We start from the raw sequence: 12315 nt of genomic DNA, 5'->3' as shown, positions 1-12315 counted from the left end.
AAAATATTTTTACATTAATAAAATATGGCATTTTCAATGGAGCTTCATCATACATAAAATTCTACTGCTTTTGAAAATTACATATAATTGATAATTGTGAAAATCCACTAATCCCTGCAATATGTAACCATCAATATATAATTATATTTGTATATGTTAATACTTAACATATATTCTCATTTAAAAACTCATTATTGAGTATACACTGTTTTGTACTCTGTTTTTCAATTAATCAAATCTTTGGAGATCGTTCCACAGTAGCTTCTATAGATCTATTTCACTTTTTTTAAAAACAAACACCAAAGTTTCTCCAAAAGAATGGTATATGTATAAAATGTACATGTATTATGAAAGAACTTCAATTTCACACAGGAAAAATTCCCTGTAAAGAATATTTCATAACATAAATTTAACAGGTGTTGTTGATTGCCTTTGAGTTGAGTACAACTCATAGGGTTGCTATGAGTCATGCTAAAAATAGTACTTGAATAATATATTTCATCTTCATAAAGGCAGATATTTGTGTTTGCTTTTCACACTTTTTGGTCAATTTTGGTATTCTAATAATAGAAAAGGATTCTCTAATTTATTATATATAGACAGACAAATATCTGTCTCCTTTATGTTTCGGTCACATTGGTCTTTCTGGCTACCTTAAACTTTTGAACTAGCTGTTCCCCTCTTTTGTGAATGATTTTCCAGATTCCCATGAGACTGCTTCCATGTCTTTCAGGTCTTGGATCAAATGCCACCTTTTGATAGACCATCTCTGATTATCTATGTATGTAAATCTTTATGTAGATATTTTATTACCATGATATTTTCTTATTTATTGTCTGTACTGCAACTAGAATGTATCACCACATTAGTCTTTTCCGAGTCTAGAAATGATCATGCTATATATTAATCAATCAATAAATATAATAATAACATGAGTGAATATATACAATAATTAACACAAGTAAATCCTACTTTATTTTAAAAAGAAAACCAAAGGTGCATGGTTGAAACCCACCAGATGCTGTGCTGGAGAAGGAGGGGCAATCTCCTTCTGTGCCAGTCAGATCTGACTCGACGGTACACAATAAAATTTAAAAAAAATAAAGGGAAAAAAACCCTTGTAGAAATAGAAAATATAAGGGGAGCTCTGGTGGCCTTGTGGCAAGAAGCTGCACTGCAATCCCAGAGGCGCACAGTTCAAATCCACCAGATGCTCTGTGGGGACGGAGGGACAATCTCCTCCTGTACCAGTTAGATCTGATTTGATGGTACAAATAATAAAAGAAATAGAAAATATAGATGAAGATGAGGAATCATGAAAATCAGTAGTAAATTATTTTAGAATTTATGACTATGAAAGTTTCACCTTAGAGATAAACTGAGGATTCATAAGTATTTAACTCAAGACAAAATCTGTTTACTTCTTTGGTTTACCTGGAGTATCCATGTTATCATGTCCTTCTGGCCTTCTAATTGGGGAACACTTTTGAGTTTTTCCAAAAGCATTTGTATATTCTGAGCATTTGTGGCTGAACTCCCCAATCCTTTTTTAAAACATAAGAATGATATATCTTAAGTAAACATCTTTCCCCATAATTATGTAAAAATCTCTTAACTATTGCCACCAAGTCAATTCCAACTTACAATGACCTTACAAGGCAGAAAAGAATGACCCTATTGTGTTGCCAAGGCTGTGATCTTTATAGAAGCAGACTGCCACACCTTTCTCCTGCAGAAAAGCTACCTTTCATGATGTGTCCCTTAATTTTCCTCCACTTAGCTCACTGACTCGTACAATGAAATAAGGCAGTAAAAATACGGTAATAGGACATTCATGATCTTCAGAGATCTGAAGAATATAGCTTGTAAACAGAAAATGAGGTGTTTGTTTCTTGATTATCAGTGTTACCATAATGTCCCTGGAATGCTCTCAGGAGGAAAAACCTATCTTAATTAGGTGCATTAAAAAAAAAAGTCTAATGTAAGCCTATGCTATTCTTCTGAATTGAAAACAATGTAAAGCTGGTGCAACCATGTGGAAGGTGGTGTGGCGCTTTCTCAAAAAATTGCAAATAGAGATACCATTTGACCCAGCAATCCCATTACTGGGAATATACCCCAGAGAGACCATGTCTGCCATCCAAGCAGATATATGCACACCCATGTTTATTGCAGCTTTGTTTACAATAGCAAAGAGTTGGAAGCAGCCTAAGGGCCCATCAACAAATGAATGGATAGAGAAACTGTAGTATATCCACACAATGGAATACTACGCAGCATTGAAAAACAAGGAACTCATGCAATATTATTCAAAGTGGGTGACCCTGGAGGACATTATGCTGAGTGAAATATCTCTGTCACAAAGGGACAGATACTGCATGGTGCCACTGCTGTAGAATGGGTCTGTCATCAGGGTGGGGGTATGACAGAAAAAACTGGATAAATTATGTATATTGTATTGAAACAGATAAGGGAAAGAACAGATTAGAAGTGATATATGATTATTATGGTTAGCACAGGAATCCAGAATTAAGGTTGCATAGAGAAGTGTACTCGGGGTCGAGGGTTGGGGGAAGGGATGTGGGAATTGTATACTAATGAAGGAATTTTTTTTCTTTTTTTCTTCTTTTTTCTCCGGAGGGGGAAGCGAGCTGGTGGGGAGGGGTGGGAAGGGAGAAAATTGCGGCAATGAATGAATGGAAATCCAAAACCTCTGTAGAAAAATAAATAAATAAATATGGCCAAAAAAACCCAAAAACAAAACAATGTAAAGCAACACATTAACATTCATTGAGTCTCTGTAATTATATTTAATTCAGAATCATAAAAGTGTTTATAAATAGAATACATGAATATTAAGGCTGAAGCTACAGCAAATATTTTGTAGTACTGAGACAGGAATAAAAGTAAGAAACCATTACAGTATGTAGTTAAGAAAATGGAACTCCAGAAAAGATAGAGGGTTTGAAATATCTATTTGGTTAGAGGAACATATTAGTTAAAAATTAAAATGCTAGGAAAAGAAAAATAATATCAAGGATTTCTACATCTTAAAGAGTGACAATTTAAAAAAAAGATTAAAACTTTTGATCACACATGAGTAATAAGCTATAATGCTTTAAAACTGATACTCAAACATACTTGATGCCTTATGGTAAAAGTCAAAAGTCACTTCTTCTTCTGGGGCTTTCTGAAGCTGTTGCTTCTCTTCAAGTAAGCCTAATGCCAGAATATGAAATGCCTGGAGAGATGGGGTGGGGTAAAAAGAAAATATTTTTGAAAGAGTATACTTCTTAAGGTAATACATCGTAAACTGTAGTAGGGGGAAAAATTGTTAGGAACTGACAATTCAGAGACTTTATAAACAACAGACTGAATTTCTGCCTATCCTGTATCATCCTCAATTATGATTCAGGCCACTTTTCCAATTACTGCATCAATCCATCTCTTTGAGTGTCTCCTCTTTTGCTGATCCTCTACTTTATCAAGCATGATGGTATTTTTCAAAGATGAGCGTCTCCTGACAATATGCTCGAAGTATGTGAGATGAAGTTTCACCATCCTTGCCCATACAGAACACCTTGATTGCACTCCCTAGCCAGATTTGTTCTCTTGGCAGTTGATGGGTTATTCATCACCAATAATACAATTCAAAGGTATCAGTTCTCATTCAACCTTCCTTAATAACTAACTTTTACATGCATAAGAAGCAACTGAAAATACAATGGCTTGGGTCAGGCATACTTTTTTCATCCTTATTCTTTAGCACTTTAAAGAGGTCATTGAAATCAGATTTACCCAGTGTAACTTAACTCCTGATTTCTTTTTTTTTTTTTTAACTCCTGATTTCTTGACTGCTGTCACCTAGGATGTTGATAATAGATGCAAACAAAATGAAATCCCTGACAACTTCAATCTTTTCTGCATCTATCATAATGCTGCTCATTGGTCTAATGCTGAAGATTTTGGGGTTTTTGATGTTGATCTATAAACCATATTGAAGACTGTAGTCTCTGATCCTCCTCAGTGGGTGCTTCAGGTCTTCTTCACTTTCTGCAAATATGATTGGGTCATCTGCTTAACACAGGCTATGGATGAGGTTTCCACCAAGCCTGATTCTGTGTTTTTCTTCATATAAGCCCAGCTTCTTATTTACTCCACATAGCGACTGAATTAAGTATGGAGAAAAGATACAATGCTGACACATACATTCCTGATTTTAAACAATTCAGTATCTCTTTGCTTTGTTCAGGCAACTGTGTCTTGAGTTATTTTTTGAATTGTGAATGAGCGCAATTACGTGTTCTGGAATCTCCCTTCTTCTCAATGTTACCCATATTTTATTATGATCCACAGAGCTAAATGACTGACATAGTTAAGAAAACACAAGTAAGCATCTGTGTGGTATTCTCTGTTTGTTTGTTTGTTTGTTTTTTTGACAAATGCACGGCTGGTGTGCCCAAATTTATTGAAAATACTACAGCACAGCAAACAGACTCAAATGGCTCCATGTGGTGTTTTGAAATTCATCCCAACTGTGGGCTGAGTGACCTGGAGGTTGGACAGATTGCCAAAGTCCAAGAATTTCAGCATTTCCTTAGTGTCAGGTTCTACTTCAATGATCTCCTGATCCAGGGCTGAAACCTCTGGTACATAATTATCTCTCCTTTCTCTCTGCTCCTCCTGCAGCTTAATGGAGATGCCTCTCACAGGCCTTCTCTGAATCCACTTCATCAGATGTGTGACATAGCCTGCTATCTTGTACCGGAGTTTCTTGCTGGGAATAATGGCGATCTTCTCGCACACGCGCTTGTTCGTGTGGAAGTCATTACCCAGGTGCGTGTAGTATTTCTCAATGATAACCCAGGTCGCTTTCTTCACGGTTTTGGTGCGAACGCGGCCCATGTTGGCGGGTCCTTGGTGAAAGAGTGGTATTCTCTGTTTTAAGTCACGGTCCATCCAACATCAGCAATGATGTCCCCTGTTCCATGAACTCTTCTGAATCCAGCTTAAATTTATGCTTGTTCCTTGTGTATGCACTAGCTCAGCCTTTGAATAATTATCAGTGAGATTTTACTAGTATATGCTATTAATAATATTGTTTGATAATTTCAGTATTCTCTTGGATGATCTTATTCGGAATACAAAAATATTTATCTTTTCTAGTCAATTGGTCAAGTAGCTGTCTTCCAAATTTCTTGGCAAAGATTAGTGAGCCCACCAACAGCTTTATCTGTTTGCTGAAACAATTCAATTGATATTTCATCAATTCTTTCAATGTTATTTTTTGTCAATGCCTTCCATGTTTTGACCAAACATTTTTATTTAGTATTCTGTACTTGTTTAACACACACTTAAATGGTCTTATTGGGGGGAAGGTTCTTGCAGATTCCCAAGGAAATGTCAGAAAGGCAATATATGGCCAGCATTATCCATGTGCTTTTTTCGCTTTAACTGAATAAACAGCACTTTCCTTATGAAGGCATCTGTTCTCAGGTTTTTCACACTGAGAACATTGAGATTTCAGTTTGAAGACACCCTGAAATCTTAAAGAGTAGCAAACTCAACAACCCTTCTATATTATCCATTTAGCTTGTTTATACAGGCAGAATGAATCGTCTGTCCATTTGAGATGCCTAGATGTCTGTGAAAAATCTTAGAATTGCTTGCCTCATCTACTGGGATTAATCAAACAGAAGAAAGTGGCCTTCAGGAACAGTTAAACAGAATTACAACACTAGTACACAAGTCAACACACTTAACATTAGTATACTGAAAGCAAAGTCATAAAAGCAAATAAAATTAAATATGTTTACTCCTCTTTCTCACAAGAACATAAAAATTATGGAGGATAACTTAACAGGAAATTTTAAAAAGTAACACAATTTTTTCCTTTCAATAGTCCTTGGGTAGTTAGGACAGAATAGGTTCCACTTTTTGTTTGTTTCACTGAACAAAGATTTTGCTCCAAAGTTTTTTTCATCTTAATATTTGTTTCTGCCTCCCCCTCTATCAGATCGGGTTCCTCCACGGCCACCACCTCTTGGTGCTCCGTGGCTTGAACTGCTGCTGTAGAAATCACATGGAGGAGGGTAGCCCCTTTTTCTTCTTCTTTTAGTACCATATGTTCTTGATCATATATTACCTCTTGGAATGGTTCTTCCTAAAAAAATAGCTTTTCTTGTTCTTTTGACAGTCTAGCCATTAATTATTAATGAACCTTGAATGCATGTCTCATCAGTTTCAGACTGTAGTAGTCTTAGTTTGCTACTGCTGTGATTCTGGATGCTAAGCTACGAGTATTTACAGCTGCAGAAGATAAGCCCCTTAGGTTGGACGCAATCAACTGCCCTCTGAAATCTTCTGTTCAGCTTTCCTTTTCTCATGTCTGGCTTCTGTTTTAGCTTCTCTATGATGAAGAACAAGTTGCAGATTCTCTTGTTACATCTGCTTTGCTTTTTCTTTTCTTCCTTGACTTTTAAACGACCTTTTGTTTTCATGACATACTTGATGTCATCCTATAATTCATCTGGTTACTAGTGTTCAATGCATCAACTGTAGTCTAGAGATGGTTTTTAAATGTCATTGGGACAAACTCAAGTTCATATTTTGGTCCTCTTGAATTGTTACAAATTATCTTCAGGTTCAATTTTAACTTGCATAGGAGTAACTGACAGTCTGCTTTATAACCAGTCACTGGCCATGTTTTGATTACTAATAATTGAGATTTCCCACCTTATCTTTCCACAGATGTAGTCAATTTGATTTCTGTGTATTCTACTAGGAGAAGTCGGTGTGTGTGTATGTATATATATTTTAATTTTACACTAGTTTATTTACAAAATTCGAATACATTGTTTTAGAGAACAGATTCTTTCAATTTCCTGCACCCCCGCACCCATCAAATTGTACAACTCCATGATTAGTCACCCACTCCCCCTGTACATCCTCATCCCTCTGCTTCCACACTCTCCCACCCCTCTTGGATCCCTTATACCCATTTTACAATAATGGTTTTATACAATACTTATCCTTGTGGAACTGAGTTAGTTTATTCAGCATAATGCTCTACAGTCCCTCTCATGTTAGGTTAATAATTTACAAAATCACTGCTCATGCGTGCTACATAGTATTCCATTGTGTGAATGTACCATAATATTTCAATCCATTCATTTGAGAGGTCCATATATATAAGTGTCACTTGTGGTGTGTTTTTTTAAAATTTGCAATTAACAAATCATTAACTGTATGAAATTTTCTTATAAGATCCCCAGTATTATTTCTATCTTCAAGGCTTTATTTTCCAACTCTACTGATTTTTTTTTTGCTTTAAACCTCTGCATTCTGTTGTTTTGAGGTGCTGTGAGGTCGTCTACAACTCATAGCAACACTATGAACAACAGACAGAAGCCCTGCCATATCCTACACCATCCTCAGAAACTCTGCTATGTTTAAGTCCATTCTTACAGTCACTGTGTCAATCCATCTCGCTGAGGGACTTTTGATGACCCTTTATCTTTCTTAGTATGATGTCTTTATTCTAAAGACTGGTACTTCTTGATAATATGCCCAAAGTGTGTGAGATTGTTCTTGCCTCTATGGAGTACTCTGGCTGCACTTCCTCAAAAACATGTTTTCTAGTTCTTTTGGCAGTTTAGTCATCAATTAGTTATGAATCTTGACTGCACGTTCAATCAGTTTCAAACTGCAGTAGTCTGTTAGTTTGCTACTGCTGTGATGCTGGAAGCTATGCTACCAGTATTTATAGAGCCAAAAGATAAGCATCTTAGGTTGGAAAGCAATCAATATTTGAGTAAGAGCTACCTCCTCAAAGTGAAGTCTACGCTAATCATACAGATAAGGGTTCCAGTTTCTCTACAAGCTCACCAGCATCTGATGTTTGCTGTTCTGGTAAATTGCTATTCTGACTGGGGTGAGATGATACCTCATAGTTGTTTTGATTTACATCTCTCTTAGAGCTAGGGATTTTGAACATTTGTCTTCTTTGATGAAGTGTCTGTTCATATCCTGTGCCCAATTTCTCAATTGGAGTGTTTACCTTTATCTTGTTGTGGTACTCAAGTATTTTATAAATTCTAGATATAAATCCCTTATCTGACATATCTTACAAATACTTTTTCCCCAGTGTGTGGCTTCCCTTTTTACCCTGTTGGAGAAGTTTTTGGAAGTGCATTGGGATTTGATTCTTAGAAGGTCCCATTCATCTATTTTATCCTCTCCTGGTTGTAGATTTTCCAGGATGTTTGGAAGACTATTTATGTTGTGGATTAGGACTTCTAGAGTTTGTCTAAGCTATTTTTAATGACCCCTAGGTCTCTGGTATCCTAACTGTGGTTATGACGAATACTAGAAAACTAGACCAAGGACCTTCTCCAGATCCCTAAAAACTCCATGATTTAAAGTAAAGGAAACATTTCAGGTATACGTACCATTTGGAGCATCCCTTCAGTCCACAAGTTAGAATCTGTGTCTGTTGCTCGCTCAAATATGGTCCTGAGAATATACATCATGATATCACAGTTGAGAAGGTTAACTACTTTGCTGAAGGCAGGGCAGAATTCAGGAGGTGGTGGTGGTGGCAATGCTGGTTGAAGAGAATGCATTGAGAAGAGATAAATATAAGCACTTTTTAATTTTGTTATCCCATATGCTAAACTGCAAATGTGAAAACCACAGAGAACATATAGAACAATACATGATTTCTACTATTATTATAACAACAAAAATACCAATGTATGTCTCCCAAAGTGCAAGTCACTATGTCGATCACCCCAAATAAATTTCACATGCTAAAATTAGAAAATTCTGTTATCACTGATAAAGGGTATATCTAGCATGTAAACAAGAAGCAAAAGGCTTTTTACACTTTTGCTCTTTGCACTCAGTTGCCCATTCTCAAAAACTAACAGGGAGCTCTGGTGGCCTAAGTGGTAAGGAGCTGCACCGACAACTTTAAGGCATGCCATTCAAATCCACCACTGCTTCATGGGAGAAAGATGGGCAATTCCCTCCTGTGCAGTTTGCAGCCTCTGGAAACCAGCTGTAGGATTGATTAGCTATGAGTTAGTTCTGACTTGACAGCAATAGTAACAACTAAAAAAAAAACTTAAAAATATACTTTGTTTCCACAACACTACAGAAAAATCCACTTAATTCAGAATTTTATTTTTCACCTTCATCTTTGTTTTCTTGTTTTCTCTTTTTCTTCTGCATATGTTCAGCCTACAAAAGAAGTTTATCTGTAAATATATTGTTTGACAAACATGAAACAAATACAGTGCTTTAAAATGGGCAGAAAAGACCCAACAACCTATGCAAAATTATACGACATACAAGAAACAAAGTAGTTATCCGCAGGCTACTGCAACATACATGAACATTCTATTAAGATTTAGTTTCCACTTTTTTATACAGCAATATTTACTGTTTGAATTAACTGTGCAGGGTACTTTGTGTCACAAAAAAGAAATTATTAAAAAAAATTATTAATTTTATGGCAACAAAGACAGACATAACCTCAGCTAAGTATTAATCTAAATAGGACAGACACTCTGAGCCTACAGATATGATACTTTGAGAAATTTATATCGCCTAAGAAGTATTCATGCCAAAAATATTTAACTTGGATATAAATATCAAAATGCAATCAGACAGATACAGAAAACACAAAAAAGGCAATTTCTTACACAATTTAAAGGAGTTAAAAGAAACAAACATAAAAACTAAGTAATGTACATACACACTGATTAAATCTCTCTTCCTCAAAATCAATAATGAAAGGTATTTTAGGTGTAATTAGCAATATATTCATATATCTTAAATATGAATATAGCCTGTATACTAAGTAACATTTATTCTATTTTAATTTCTTGCATGAGAACTAGAATGGCATTTTTGTATGAAGTTAGAAAGCACAAAGCATTTTAGATTGATTTAGCAAAAAAAGAAAAAAAGTTATTTTTTCCTACCTTACTATGCTGTGTTTTAGAGTAATGATAAAAGTACATATTGAAGTCTTTCAATGATTCATCTTTCAGTTCATAAACTCCATGGCCTGATACACCTGGTTTTCTAAGTAAATGGAAAATAGAGAGATGAACTAGAGTATTTTTAAAGTACACAACACAGACAAAGAATCTAAAAACTGATCTAAAGCTCAAAATACAAAATGAAAAAAAGAAACAATTCAGTTTGTTCAAACTGAAATGGTAAATTTCATTTTAACAGTAAGACTAAAAAGTAATATTATGAATCCAAAGTCCTGACAAAAACGAATTTTATAATTACTAAATGTAAATAACTCTGGGGTAGTTTATTTAACACAGTCTAGACTAGTTCCAATATCTTAATGCTTAAATTTCTGAAGTTATTTTTTAACCTCTGATGCCTAAAGGTTGCTTGTTCAAGTAAAACTCACTGTACTAAGGTAAAATATGATGATAGAACATCGGCATACTGTAGTTGAAAATAGAATACTGTCATAGGCAAACTGTAGATGAAAAAATACTAAACATTTAGAGAACATTAAGAGAAAAAGTAGCGTTAAAAGCAAAAAAAAAAAAAAAAAGAAAAAGTAGCAAGTAAAAAATAACTGTATTTGTTCTGCACATTGTATTTTTAAATCAAAATAGTAATTTACATGCAAAATACAATTATAGGAAGCAGAAATTCACCACGGACTGTCACAGAGTTAAGTGACACACAGCAATCCTCTATCAGCTTTCTAAGGCTGCACATCTTAATGTGAGGAGATGCTCATCTTTCTCCTGTAGAACAGTTGGTGAATTACCAACTTTTTGTTTAGCAGCCTGACATCTTATGCACTACATTACCAGGACTCCTTAGAAATTCACTTCTATTATAATTTTTTCAAATTTCAACAGTATTAACACTTAAAATTGTATTTCCATTTTATATACCTCAAAGAATTAAAGAATCTTAAAATACTTTTTAAACTCTATTGTTGCTGTTACATGCCATCAAGTTGCCTGTGACTCACAGTGAACCTATGTACAATAGTTCTGAACCCTCTTATCCTGAGCCAATCTCACTGTCCTCTAACCCTGATGCCACATTCTTCTTCAGGAAGTAAAGTCTCCCAAATGACCTGTTCCATATATAGATTAAAAAGGTATGGACACAGGATGCATCCCTGATGTACACCTTTTCTGATATTGAACCATGCAGTGTTTCCTTGCTCTATTCTGACCACTGCTTCCTGGTCCAAGTCTAGATTTCACATGAGCACTATTAAGTGTTCTGTGATTCCCATTCTTCTCAAGGTTAGCCACAATTTGTTGTGATCCACACAGTCAAATGTCTTTGTGGTCAATGAAAGACAGACATTTCTCTGGTATTCTCTGCTTTTAGCTAAGATCAATCGAACATTGGAGAGAATGTTCCTAGTGCCATGGCCTCTTCTAAACCCGGCTTGCACATCTGGCAGTTCTCTGTAGATGTACTGTTCCAGTCATTTTTAAATAATCTTCAGCAGGATCTTGCTTGCATGTGATAATATACTTTTTTATAATTTCCAAACTCTATCAGATTACTTTTTTGTGAAATAGGAATAAATATGGATCTCTTCCAATGTTGGCCAGGTAGTTGTCCTCCAGATTTCTTGGCACAATCTGGCGAGCATGTCCAGGGCTGCATCTGTTTGTTGAAATACGTCAATTGGTATGCCATCAATTTCGGGGAATCTTGTTTTTTTGCCAAGTCCTTCAAAGAAGCTTGAACTTCATCCATCCTCATTGCCTCTTGATCATAATGCTGTTTCAAGAAATTCTTCTGTGTCAGCCAATTCTTTTTCGTATAATGATTCTGTGTACTCCTTCCATCTTCTTTTGATGCTTTATTTTGCTCATATCAACTTGAGGCTTGAATTTGTTCTTCAGTTCCTTTAGCTTAAGATAGGCCAAGTGAGTTTGTCCCTTTTTATTTTCCAACTCCAGTTTCTTGCACATTTCTTTATAATACTTTGCTTTTTCTTCTTGAGTTGCCCTTTGGAATTTTCTATTCACCTCCTTAACTTCTTTATTTCTTCACTTTGCTTTGGCTTCTTGGCTCTCTAGAGTCTAGAGACTTTCTTCAGGGTCTCTTCTGATATTCATCTTGATCTTTCCTTCTTCCTCTATCTTCATAATGACCTTTTGCATGCTTTATGGAGGATACTACCACAGCTCATCTGGTTTTCCTTCATTAGTGTCCTAGGCCTCAAACCTTTTCCTGAGATGGTTTTTAAATTCAGGTGGGATACACTCAAGGTCAAACTTTGGTTCTTGTGGATTTAAC

At 35.5% G+C, this 12315-nt stretch overlaps 1 protein-coding gene across 1 annotated transcript in view; it reads right to left on the bottom strand.

Annotated features, from left to right (window-relative positions):
• Positions 1 to 12315, bottom strand: part of LOC102864537 (E3 ubiquitin-protein ligase UBR1-like) — a 215554-nt gene that overhangs the window by 83086 nt on the left and 120153 nt on the right. The window contains 5 exon segments of the mRNA XM_006883213.1: positions 1435 to 1544; positions 3142 to 3241; positions 8451 to 8605; positions 9195 to 9243; positions 9990 to 10092. Coding sequence (XP_006883275.1) covers positions 1435 to 1544; positions 3142 to 3241; positions 8451 to 8605; positions 9195 to 9243; positions 9990 to 10092 — 517 coding nt within the window.

This window comes from Elephantulus edwardii, unplaced genomic scaffold, assembly GCF_000299155.1.
Source record: "Elephantulus edwardii isolate Elephantulus edwardi_28Jun2011 unplaced genomic scaffold, EleEdw1.0 scaffold00026, whole genome shotgun sequence".
NCBI classification, from domain to species: Eukaryota; Metazoa; Chordata; class Mammalia; order Macroscelidea; family Macroscelididae; genus Elephantulus; species Elephantulus edwardii.
The sequence above is the reverse complement of the archived record's forward strand: the minus strand, read 5'-3'. Positions and strand labels throughout refer to the sequence as shown.